The following is a 12,799-nucleotide window of genomic DNA, read 5'->3' on the forward strand; positions in this document are numbered from 1 at the left end:
TGGATAAAAACCAGAATATTTGTCAAACAGCAATCACCAGAATATGACCCTTGATGGTTATTGGAAAGGAACATCAAATTTATAGCGTTCACTTTCAACACCCTGTGAAGTCAATTCATCATAATTTACTTAATATGTATCCTAAAGAATGGCATGGTTTCCCGAGTCATCGTGGGAGGAACACATACCATATTATCGCGTGACTCCAAGTTTGCTTCGATATGATGGTTATTATATCAGTATTTGCTCATAAAGTCGTTTCCACCGCCATTTCTCGCATAATACATTTTACCCACACAATGTCGAATGAACAAATTACATGTAACATGTTTTACAATTTACCGAAACTTCCTGTTTCCGTCACAACGGTCGTGACATGTTTGTATACGGTATACACGCATGGAAACGTGGTTAGTGAAGCCGATATGTCAGATGTGCTTTAAACTGAACTATAACCAGACAACTGGGTAATACATTTGGACTTACTTTTCAGTTTCAGTAAACGCTAACACGGCTGTACCGGAAATACACGTGGCAAGCGACGAGCTGTTTCCTGGTTGCTGTGTTGACAAACGAAAGAGACAGCCAGATGGATTCATAATTGTACAATTACCCGGAAACTAAACCAGTTTTATCGGTGGTTAGCTATCTTACGCATTGACAGGCACCATAGAAGGTAATTAGCGAACCAGCCTTGCAGAGGCAATGGACCGGACTAGGCTGCTGTTCGTGTTGTTTGGGGGTTTGTCGGAGTTGTGTTGTCATGTGTCGGCTAACAGAGGGGGATCTCCTTCGTTTACTGATGAAATCCCATTCAAAATCAACTGGCCCGGAGACGAATTCACCTTGGTGAGTGTTGTGTGTGTGTGTGTGTGTGTGTGTATGTTAAATCATGGCTTTTAAAAAGAAAATGATTTATTGACAAACGTTTGTGGTTTTAAATGGTGATAAAGCATGTTAAGCCTGTCTAGCTAGGTATTCCTTGTTATGGCTGTTGACATATGATTGTCAATGAAAAGCTGATAATACATAGTCTCTGTCATTGCCTGTTATGACTCCTGTAAAGGGTTGCATCTCCTCAACATTTACAATCTGAGATGATGTAGCCAGTAAACATGCATGCTTTCAGTACAGTATTATTAACTGACCCGAAATATGTCCTTCCATAGCCAACCTCCGGTGCCCTCTACAAAGATGATGACTTTGTCATCATGACAACAACAGAGAAGGAGAAATACAAATGTCTCCTGCCTTCCTTGTCAAATGGAGACGACGTGAGTATAAAGATTAGACTAGCTAGATAAAGAATTATGTCTGGCTCCTTTTTCAATTATTGCTTCTCACTTATCCTCCTCTCCTGGTCTCCGTCTCTCTCTCTCTCTTGCTGTCTCGCCTCTCCATCTCTCTCTTGCTGTCTCTCCTTTCTCTCTATCTCCCCTATGTCTCTCTTCTCCCTCTATTTCTATCTCTCAGGATGATGTCAAGGAGTACGCTGGTCCCACTCCAGGTGATCTACTGGACCCACTGTTCAAACAGAGCAGCTGCTCCTACAGAGTGAGAACCGCCCAGTTTCACTTTTACTTCTGTCTAAATATAGGCTATCTTGAGTACCACTGCAATACTAGCAACACCAATGTCATGGGTTTAACCCCCTTAGGTAGTGTTGCACGGTACACCGGTACAATGGTAATATCACGGTACCAAAAGGTCATGATACTTATGATACCAACATTTTAGCGTACCGTTTCATATGATACTACCAAGTTTTTCGTCTGACTCCTGTTATAAAATGTTTATGAAATCAGTATTGTTCATACATTCAGTTGAATATAAGCAACAGCAATTAGTATGCACTGGTCCAATGATATCCACACCATTTCATGTGCATATCACGCGTGGCAGCAGTAATCAACCAGCCTCATCCTCTACCAGCCCTCACTCACCTGCTTCTCTCAGCAGCCCCTACCAGCCCTCACTCACCTGCTTCTCTCAGCATCCCCTACCAGCCCTCACTCACCTGCTTCTCTCAGCATCCCCTACCAGCCCTCACTCACCTGCTTCTCTCAGCATCCCCTACCAGCCCTCACTCACCTGCTTCTCTCAGCATCCCCTACCAGCCCTCACTCACCTGCTTCTCTCAGCATCCCCTACCAGCCCTCACTCACCTGCTCCTCTCAGCATCCCCTACCAGCCCTCACTCACCTGCTCCTCTCAGCATCCCCTACCAGCCCTCACTCACCTGCTCCTCTCAGCATCCCCTACCAGCCCTCACTCACCTGCTTCTCTCAGCATCCCCTACCAGCCCTCACTCACCTGCTTCTCTCAGCATCCCCTACCAGCCCTCACTCACCTGCTCCTCTCAGCATCCCCTACCAGCCCTCATTCACCTGCTTCTCTCAGCATCCCCTACCAGCCCTCACTCACCTGCTTCTCTCAACATCCCCTACCAGCCCTCACTCACCTGCTTCTCTCAGCATCCCCTACCAGCCCTCACTCACCTGCTTCTCTCAGCATCCCCTACTAGCCCTCACTCACCTGCTTCTCTCAGCATCCCCTACCAGCCCTCATTCACCTGCTTCTCTCAGCATCCCCTACCAGCCCTCACTCACCTGCTTCTCTCAGCATCTCCTACCAGCCCTCACTCACCTGCTTCTCTCAGCATCCCCTACCAGCCCTCACTCACCTGCTTCTCTCAGCATCCCCTACCAGCCCTCACTCACCTGCTTCTCTCAGCATCCCCTACCAGCCCTCACTCACCTGCTTCTCTCAGCATCCCCTACCAGCCCTCACTCACCTGCTTCTCTCAGCATCCCCTACCAGCCCTCACTCAACTGCTTCTCTCTGTGTGCATCTATTCCTCCATCAGTTTTTTAAATATAATTTAGCAGTGATGGCGAGCGGGATTGCAGACCCTGATGAGTCTTCTGCAGAGCGAGCAAAGTTGATACATTTTATAATTTCATCGCCTGTTATAAACATGGGCACAGGCCAGTCTGAGGAGACTGCAAGTTCGCTGTCACACAGCCTCTGAGTGCCAGAAAGAGAAAATTGAGCAGAGCTTCACGACAGCCATGCTTGCAGCTTTACAGCAGAGAAAACGGCTTGTCTCTAGCCTAAACATTTGAAAATACAGTATATGACCCATATTACCAATGTACCTTTTTACTTTCTATCGAGATTTGTGCTCATTTAATATAATTTCACAATCCATGTCGCAGGCTGTTTTGAACTAATCCCTGGTCGCTTATTGTTGGTTTGATAACAAACAACGTTCAGTCATGTTACCTTGCTAGCTAACAACCCGGTAAATTGACAGTAGGTTTAGGCAAATTCAATTGGCACAGGAACAAAGAAAACAAGTCTGCTACTCATGAGATGTGCTTCAGAGGTAGGATTCATGTAGGACTAATTGAAACCTAAACTATATCATAAATTCAATCTCTTTCTGGTGATCCTTGAAATCTGTTTTGTGCCTAACATTTTAAAAGTTGGTAGCAGTGTGTGTTTGTGGGACTGAGTGAGAGAGAGAGAGGTGTGTGTGTGTGTGTGTGTGTGTGTGTGTGTGTGTTCTATAAGAGGGAGGGAGACGGTGTGTGTGAGGAAGGGAGGGAGGTATGTGTCTGTGTTAACTGAAGAGTAAAGGTTTCATGCAGTGTTTTCCCTTACTGACACAATGACATGCAGATCATTATGCATGTATACTCCTCCCTCCCATTCCTCCAGCCAAATCACAGCTAGGCATTTGAAAATATGAGAAAATCGGCCATTCTATTATACGCTGAACCGTGTGAAGTCAGTCAGTGTGTTATATTGAGTAGAAGTGTGAATTTCAGTGATAGGTTTTTTGCGTAGCAAATGCGCAGAACATTTAGAAAATGGGGGAAAACGTCCGGTGGACGGGGCAAAAAGGACACTAGGCCTCTGAATGGTTTCCCCCTTGGTATCGGGACACTAGGCCTCTGAATGGTTTCCCCCTTGGTATCGGTGATACTAGGCCTCTGAATGGTTTCCCCCTTGGTATCGGTGATACTAGGCCTCTGAATGGTTTCCCCCTTGGTATCGGTGATACTAGGCCTCTGAATGGTTTCCCCCTTGGTATCGGTGATACTAGGCCTCTGAATGGTTTCCCCCTTGGTATCGGTGATACTAGGCCTCTGAATGGTTTCCCCCTTGGTATCGGTGATACTAGGCCTCTGAATGGTTTCCCCCTTGGTATCGGGATACTAGGCCTCTGAATGGTTTCCCCCTTTGGTATATTTGATACTAGGCCTCTGAATGGTTTCCCCCTTGGTATCGGTGATACTAGGCCACTCTGAATGGTTTCCTTCTTGGTATTGGTGATACTAGGTCACTCTGAATGGTTTCCCCCTTGGTATCGGTGATACTAGGCCACTCTGAATGGTTTCCCCCTTGGTATCGGTGATACTAGGCCACTCTGAATGGTTTCCCCCTTGGTATCGGTGATACTAGGCCACTCTGAATGGTTTCCCCCTTGGTATCGGTGATACTAGGCCACTCTGAATGGTTTCCCCCTTGGTATCGGTGATACTAGGCCACTCTGAATGGTTTCCCCCTTGGTATCGGTGATACTAGGCCACTCTGAATGGTTTCCCCCTTGGTATCGGTGATACTAGGCCACTCTGAATGGTTTCCCCCTTGGTATCGGTGATACTAGGCCACTCTGAATGGTTTCCCCCTTGGTATCGGTGATACTAGGCCACTGAATGGTTTCCCCCTTGGTATCGGGACACTAGGCCACTCTGAATGGTTTCCCCCTTGGTATCGGGACACTAGGCCACTCTGAATGGTTTCCCCCTTGGTATCGGTGATACTAGGCCTCTGAATGGTTTCCCCCTTGGTATCGGGACACTAGGCCTCTGAATGGTTTCCCCCTTGGTATCGGGATACTAGGCCACTCTGAATGGTTTCCCCCTTGGTATCGGTGATACTAGGCATCATATCGGTAGTAACGTTTTGGCATTGTGACAACACTACCCTTAATGTACTCACTGTGCTGTCAGTCACTTTGGATAGGCTAACCACTCTCTTCTGGCATGTGTTGTGGTGTTAATTGTAGATCGAGTCATACTGGACGTATGAGGTGTGTCATGGGAAGCATGTAAGACAATACCATGAAGAGAAGGAGACGGGACAGGTCCGTGGGAAATGATTACTTTCACCATAATTAAATTGTCTAGCATTTAAGTATGTTGCAACACATAGAAAAAAAGCAATCAATGTGAAATGATTTTTCTCTGTTTTATCTAGCAGATCAAACTTCAGGAGTACGTCTTGGGAAGCATGACCAAGAAGACTGAGTCTTCAACCACTTCAGGAACAGAGACTGCAGAGAAAGTTGAGGAGACGAAACCTAAGTCAGAACCGGAGAAAGAGGTTTGTTGTTTGACAGCGACCCAGCAGTTTGGCTCATATACATTTGAAAAAACACCTGATAAGACTTCTTTGAATCTTTTGTCTTATGTTTGTTTAATTTCTCTTTCTAATCATTGGTCTCTACCTTACTTGCTGTGATCTGGTTAGTTTATCTACCTAAGTTGAATACACAGATTATCTCTGTTGAAAGACACAAATATAAATGTCTTTAGGTTCCCACTAAGAACGTGGAGGGCCAGCTCGCTCCATACTACCCGGTGTTGATGGGCCACGGGACGGCCTGCGTCCTGAAACAGAACACGCCTCGCTCCACCAACGTGCTGTATGTCTGCCACCCCGAAGCAAAGCATGAGATCCTCTCTATTGCTGAGGTCACTACCTGCGAGTACGAAGTAGTGGTGCTGACCCATCTGATCTGTGCACACCCCAAATACAGGTGTGTGTGTGTGTGTGTGTGCGTGCGGGCGGGCGGGCGGGCGGTGCGGTGCGGTGCACACCCCAAATACAGGTAGCAGCAGATCTACCCAATCAGTTTCCCTTGTTTGATCTATTTCAGAACTAGCATAGCTGATTTAACTCATTTACAGAATGACATAGTGAATAGTCCCGTAGTTAGTATAAGTTAAGGCAGTGGTATTCAAACTTTTGGAACCCCATGTCTTCCACCAGAATTTCTGGGGAACACGTTTATGTTCGCAATAATTTCTCAAGACCCCAATATGACAACCTTAAAATCTGTATATTTATTTGCATCAACGAATAACCTCAAATGTAATGAATTTTCTCATGAAAAATTAAAATAAACCAATAAATAATTGTGCTCAATTTTTTTATTTATAATTCTTTCTAAAAACATTAGTATATTGTCCCATGTTTGAGATGTAATGGAGTCATATCTTTATCCCATGGTGTGTTAGGTTCAAGTCGTCCCCAGTGAATGCCATCTTCTGCCAGGCCCTGTCTGGTTCTCCCCTGCAGCCTCACAGTCTCTCTCAGATGAACCGAGAGCAGGAACAGCTACTGAAACCTCCCTTCACTGCTCCTACTGCCCCAGAGATGGAGAGAGAGGTGAGAGGGGGGGGGGTGAAACTTGTGGAAGATGGGAAGGGGCAGGGGTAGTGGAAGACTAGTAGGCCGCACCATGGTAAAGCGTTTTGCATTCCTCCCTACTCTACTGAACAAGACTCAGGTTTAGAAGCCAACCACCTCCCCTCCCTTTTTTTCTCTAGGAAGAGAGTATGTCCCCGGTGAGAGAGGAGGCCTTCTCCTCTACCCATAAGCCCCTGGTGGTGGGCGGGCAGACTCATATTACAGTGGGAACCACCCACATCTCCCGCCTGACGGACGAGCAGCTGATCAAAGAGTTCCTGAGTGGCTCCTACTGTCTCCATGGGGTTAGTATGAGGCATGCTGATTGGCTGGCTGTTGAAGAAGACACCTACTCATTGGCTACAGTTCCATATTGGCTACTGCTCATTGGCTGCTGTTGTTTATTCAATTCAATTGAATATAACATTATTGTTCCCTGATGTATTACATGTATACATACCAAAATACTTTTATCTCCCTCACCAACTTTAAACATCTGCTATCTGAGCAGCTAACCGATCGCTGCAGCTGTACATAGTCCATCGGTAAATAGCCCACCCAATTTACCTACCTCATCCCCATACTGTTTTTATTTATTTACTTTTCTGCTCTTTTGCACACGACCATCTGATCATTTATCACTCCAGTGTTAATCTGCTAAATTGTAATTATTCGCCTAGCTCATGCCAATGCACACAATGTATATAGACTCTTTTTGTTTCTTTTTCTACTGTGTTATTGACTTGTTTATTGTTTACTCCATGTGTGCTCCTCTGTGTTGTTGTCTGTTCACACTGCTTTGCTTTATCTTGGACAGGTCGCAGTTGTAAATGAGAACTTGTTCTCAACTAGCCTACCTGGTTAAATAAAGGTGAAATAAAAAAAAGGGGGAACTGACAGAGGAGGTTAGAAGAGGTGCTCAAGTAACACACACCTCTTCTGTAGCTCATACTGTAGCATACTGTAGCATCTGTCTGATGTCTGGAATCTGTGTGTTCCAGGGAGTGGGATGGTGGAAGTATGAGTTCTGCTATGGGAAGCATGTGCATCAGTACCATGAGGTAAGGGTTCTCTATTGTGTATCAAACTTATGGAAACAACATGTTTGACTCCATTCCATCCCAGCCCTTACAATGAGCCTGTACTCCTTCACATGGAGTTGATTGTGGCCTGTGGAATGTTGTCCCGCTCCTCTTTAATGGCTGTGCGAAGTTGCTGGATATTGACGGGAGCTGGAACACTGTCATACACGGCGATCCAGAGCATCCCAAACATGCTCAATGGGGGACATGTCTGGTGAGTATGCAGGCAATGGAAGAACTGGGACATTTTCAGCTTCCAGGAATTGTGTACAGATTCTTTGCGACATGGGGCCGTGCATTATCATGCTGAAACATGAGGTGATGACGGCAGATTAATGGTACGACAATGGGCCTCAGGATCTCGTCACGGTATCTCTGTGCATTCAAATTGCCATCAATAAAATTCAATTGTGTTCGATGTCTGTAGCTCATAACATAACATAACCCCACAACCACCATGGGGCACTCTGTTCACAATGTTGACATCCGCAATTTGGTCACCCACACGACGCCATCTGCCCGGTACAGTTGAAACGAGGATTCATCCATGAAGAGCACACTTCTCCAGCATGCCAGTGGCCATCAAAGGTGAGCATTTCCCCACTGAAGTCAGTTATGACACTGAACTGCAGTCAGGTCAAGCCCCTGGTGAGGATGGCGAGCACGCAGATGAGCTTCCCTGAGATGGTTTCTGACAGGTTGTGCAAACCGGGTGACTGGTCTCAGCTGATCCTGCAGGTGAAGAAGCTGGATGTTGAGGTCCTGGACTGGCGTGGTTACACGTGGTCTGTGAGGCCGGTTGGACGCACTGCCAAATTCTTTAAAAACGTGATGTTGAGGGTGGCTTATGGTAGAGAAATTAATGTTCAATTCTCTGGCAACAGGTCTGGTGGACATTCCTGCAATCAGCATGCCAACTGCACACTTCCTCAACTTGACACATCTGTGGCATTTTGTTGTGTGTGACAACTGTACATTTTAGTGTGGCTTTTTACTGTCCCCAACACAAGGTGCATCTGTGTATTGATCATGCTATTTAATCAGCTTCTTGATATGCCACATCTTGGCGAAGGAGGAATAATCACTAATAGAGATGTAAACAAATTTGTGCACATTTGAGAGAAATAAGCTTTTTGGGTTTATGGAACATTTCTGGGATCTTTTATTTCAGTTCATGAAACATGGGATTAACACTTGCGTTTTATATTTTTGTTCAGTATAATATAGGATGGTTGATTGATGTATGTGTTCTCTCCCAGGATAAGGAGCAAGGGAAGAACATGGTGGTAGTGGGCAGTTGGAACACTGAGGAACACCTGGAGTGGGCCCAGAAGAACGTGGCCCGGTCCTACCAGCTCAAAAACGATGGGGTGCAGAAAGTCAAGTATGTCAGCCAGCTCTACAATCAGTTTATTAAAAGATCACACTGATCTGCAGGATGTTGATAATGAATGTACCACTATTTTAGAAATGGGGCATTAGAGGCTGGTGTCTGGGACAAAGGTTAAGCCTACCTCTGGACTAAAAGCGTGCTCGATGGAGAATACTGATTGAAAGGGCCTTTTAATTCAGCAATAGAATTCACCTGTTTCCAGGAAACCTAAACATGTTTAATGAGGAGGACACATTTGTGATTGATAATGAGGATTTCATGGTTGAACTTTCTTCTCCCAGACTGGTGTCTCACTTCTACGGCCACGGGGACGTGTGTGACATGACGGGGAAACCCAGACAGGTCATCGTCAAGCTCAAGTAGGTCATCATTAGTGTTTCCACTCTCTTCCTGAGAGAGGCCTGGTCTAGTATTTTTGGGGGCGACCCGACCAAATTCACATAGAAATCTAAGTTCTAGATCTGTCATTCTCATTGAAAGCGGGATATTTATTCTATGTGCATATTTCTATGCTTTCCCATCAAAGTTTTATTGCGTCTTTTTACTTTCAGCTTTGTACACCAGATTCAAACAGTTGAAAATAAAAGATGTTTGGTTATGGAAAATATATTTCACAGCGGTTTAGATGGTACGATGATTCTCTACACTACTTGCTTGTTTTGTCACAAACTGAAATTAGAACTATTAGAATTTTAGCAAACAGGAAATGGCGAAGTGATTGCTGCATAGTGCATCTTCAATATACACTACATGTATATTGTGGACACCTACTCATCGAACATCTCATTCAAAAGTCATGGGGATTAATATGGAGTTGGAACATTACTGCGGGGACTTGCTTCCATTCAGCCACAAGCATTAGTGAGGTCGGGCACTGATGTTGGGCAATTAGGCATGGCTCGAAGTCGACGTTCCAATTAATCCCAAAGGTGTTCGATTGGTTTGAGGTCAGGGCTCTGCAGGTCAGTCAAGTTCTTCCACACTGATCTCGGCAAACCATTTCTGTATAGACCTCGCTTTGTGCACGGGGGCATTGTCATACTGAAACAGGAAAGGGCCTTCCCCAAACTGTTGCCACAACGTTGGAAGCACCGAATCGTCTAGAATGTCATTGTATGCTGTAGTGTTAAGATTTCCTTTCACTGGAAATAAGGGGCCTAGCCCAAACCATGAAAAACAGGCCCAGACCATTATTCCCCCTCCACCAAACTTTAGTTGGCACTATGCTTTGGGCAGGTAGCGTTCTCCTGGCATCCGCCAAACCCAGATTTGTTCGTCAGACTGCCAGATGGTGAAGCGTCATTTATCACTCCAGAGAGTTTCCACTGCTCCAGAGTCCAATGGCTGCGAGCTTTACACCACTCCAGCCGACGCTTGTCATTGCGATCTTAGGCTTGTCCATGACTGCTCAGTCATGGAAACCCATTTCATGAAGCTTCCAACGAACAGTGCTTGTGCTGACGTTGCTCGGTAGTGAGTGTTTTAACCGAGGACAGACCATTTTTTTGCGTTTCAGCTGTCCTGTTCTATGAGCTAGTGTGTCCTACCACTTCTTGGATGAGCTGTTGTTGCTCCTAGACGTTTCCATTTCATAATAACAGCACTTACAGTTGACCGGGGCAGCTCTAGCAGGGTAGAAATTTGACGAACTGACTTGTTGGAAAGGTGGCAACCTATGACGGTGCCACAGTGTCTCACTGAGCTCTTCAGGAAGGCCATTCTACTGCCAATGTTTGTCTATGGAGATTGCATGGCTGCTTGCTCAATTTCATATCCCGGTTAGCAACGGGTGCGGCTGAAATAGCCAAATACACTAATTTGAAGGGGTGTCCACATACTTTTATATATGACATTTAGCAGACATTTATCCAAAGCAACTTAGTCATGCATTTTACGTACGGGTGGTCGCGGGAATCAAACCCACTATCCTGGCATTGCAAGCACCATGCTCTACCAACTGAGTTACAGAGGACCACTTCCCCATTGGAGTGACATGCGGAGCTTAAAAGCTCATCAGATAGAAATGTATGGTGTAGAACAGGTAATCTTGTCAGCTCTACTGATTATATTTCTATCTGCAACGTTCAGAATGTTTCACATCACTGAATACACCGCGAGTCTCTGATTCAAGTATTTTTCCTCTCCTCTGCCTCAGGTGTAAGGAGTCTGAGTCTCCCCATGCCGTCACTGTGTACATGCTGGAGCCTCAGACCTGTCAGTACGTCCTTGGGGTAAGACTGCATACACACATCACTGTCGCATCGTCTTATGGTTCAACACTTGAACACATTGTTGCAGATTTCCGATGTATTCACTACACATGGCAAATAAACTCAACCCTGTTATTTTTTCTCAATCAGGTTGAGTCTCCAGTCATATGCCAGATCCTGGACACAGCTGATGAGAAAGGCCTTCTATCTGTCACCAGCTAACAGAACAGGAGGCCTGAGAGATGAAGAAGAGGGATAAGCAGAGGGGAATAAGAAGCGCAATAGAAAAGGACATGGATTTAGGCGGCATAAAACGGACAACTGAAGAATGGATGCTCCAAGCCCCATGGCACTGCTCAGGAGGTTCAGACAGACATGGAGAAAGTGTTGATCCTGGAACGGCCCCTGGAAGCCAGGACCACAGTCCCTCGCTAATGCCCTGGCTTAGACCTCCTCTATGGACTGTACCAGACCCATTCTGCTTAAAAAGCCTTATATAAAAGCATGGAAATCCTATTCTAAATGGGACAGAGACTCACAGAATGTGACCCTGCTCACTCCACAAGGCAGTGGATCTATGGCCTGGACTTCATATCTTCCTTGTATGCTTTATCTTCGGCACATTAGTTCTAGTGTCTTTTCTGGCCATATGCCAGGACAGAGAACCACCAATCATTCAGATAACCTCATCAGGAGAACCAGTTTCCATGTTGTAGTTGGTTTTATTGTCAACATTCTAAATTATCGTAATTTATTTCAGATTGATTTGATGCTTGTCCGTGACACTTTGGTTTTGTAGATATCTTTGAGCAAGGTCAGTTTGAATTTTAAAATGTGCAGACAAACTAACTGTGGGTATAGTAAGATTGGGGTTCTGGTGTCATGGTTGGGATCAATTCCATTTCAATTCAGTCGATTCAGGAAGTAAACTGAAATTCCAAATGCTACAGTATTTCCTCATTCAAAAGCAATAATTTAAATTGGGATTTGAATTGGCAGTTTACTTCCTGAATTGACCCCGACCATGGTTGTTATGTTACAGGGTGAGTGAGAGTAACTTAACTTGATGTGCTGTGAATTCAAATCCAAATTCAAGTTCTGATGAACATTTGTTACGTACTGAATCAGATGTTTCCTGTGAATTTCTAAATATGGTGTGTTCTATGGTTAAAATGAGGGGAAAAAAAATAGTTAAATAAAAATATAACAAAAATGAGTTCAAATGATTGTCTGGGAGAGCTAGCCAATATAATAAAGCTCTTGTTTAACTAGCATTCAGTTTGAACCATTATACACTTAGTAAAAGGCTAACTGAACCGAATTCTGTTTGATCACCGGTAGCTTATTTGATACCACAGACTTAGTTAGACAACTCATCTTTGTATCTGTCCCATTATGGGCTCTTTATTTTGAAGTGGTCCAAAAACGGGTTATTTCCAAGTAGAGCGCTCTATGGATAGACACATGCACTGTGCATAGCTGTCAAATGACAAAAGCTTGAGATGCAGGTTGATTAGCTGACCACCAGAGGGCTCTGATATTTTCCTTCAAAAGGTGCTGTTCACCTTTATGGATCTTCAACTTGACCTGAAAATCAGAGGAGTAATTCCATAACTCCTGCTGCTAATTGT

At 44.9% G+C, this 12,799-nt stretch overlaps 1 protein-coding gene across 4 annotated transcripts; it reads left to right on the plus strand.

Annotated features, from left to right (window-relative positions):
• The first annotated feature begins 359 nt into the window (after positions 1–359).
• On the plus strand, positions 360–12,381 carry LOC139376888 (endoplasmic reticulum lectin 1). 4 transcript variants are annotated; one of them, XM_071119873.1, is made up of 13 exons: positions 360–849; positions 1,170–1,274; positions 1,474–1,554; positions 5,078–5,155; positions 5,269–5,394; positions 5,607–5,830; positions 6,312–6,462; positions 6,624–6,788; positions 7,485–7,544; positions 8,825–8,949; positions 9,240–9,317; positions 11,114–11,189; positions 11,319–12,381. In XM_071119873.1, exons 1-13 carry the CDS (start codon positions 706–708, stop codon positions 11,388–11,390), a joined length of 1,485 nt encoding a protein of 494 aa, XP_070975974.1. In that variant the 5' UTR covers positions 360–705; the 3' UTR covers positions 11,391–12,381. The 4 variants fall into 4 exon arrangements, with proteins under 4 accessions (XP_070975974.1, XP_070975978.1, XP_070975976.1 ...); XM_071119877.1 differs by having other exon boundaries at positions 363–849; positions 5,607–5,716; XM_071119875.1 differs by having other exon boundaries at positions 363–849; positions 5,272–5,394.
• The last annotated feature ends 418 nt before the right edge of the window (positions 12,382–12,799 follow it).

This window comes from Oncorhynchus clarkii, chromosome 20 (assembly GCF_045791955.1).
Source record: "Oncorhynchus clarkii lewisi isolate Uvic-CL-2024 chromosome 20, UVic_Ocla_1.0, whole genome shotgun sequence".
Taxonomy (NCBI): Eukaryota; Metazoa; Chordata; class Actinopteri; order Salmoniformes; family Salmonidae; genus Oncorhynchus; species Oncorhynchus clarkii.

Excerpts from the sequence above, each read along its gene's own strand:
- LOC139376888 (XM_071119873.1), top strand. The coding sequence starts at position 706 with ATGGACCGGACTAGGCTGCTGTTCGTGTTGTTTGGGGGTTTGTCGGAG. Across the intron at positions 1,555-5,077 it reads AGAGCAGCTGCTCCTACAGA|ATCGAGTCATACTGGACGTA; the intron begins GTGAGAACCGCC and ends TGTTAATTGTAG. Across the intron at positions 5,831-6,311 it reads TGTGCACACCCCAAATACAG|GTTCAAGTCGTCCCCAGTGA; the intron begins GTGTGTGTGTGT and ends ATGGTGTGTTAG.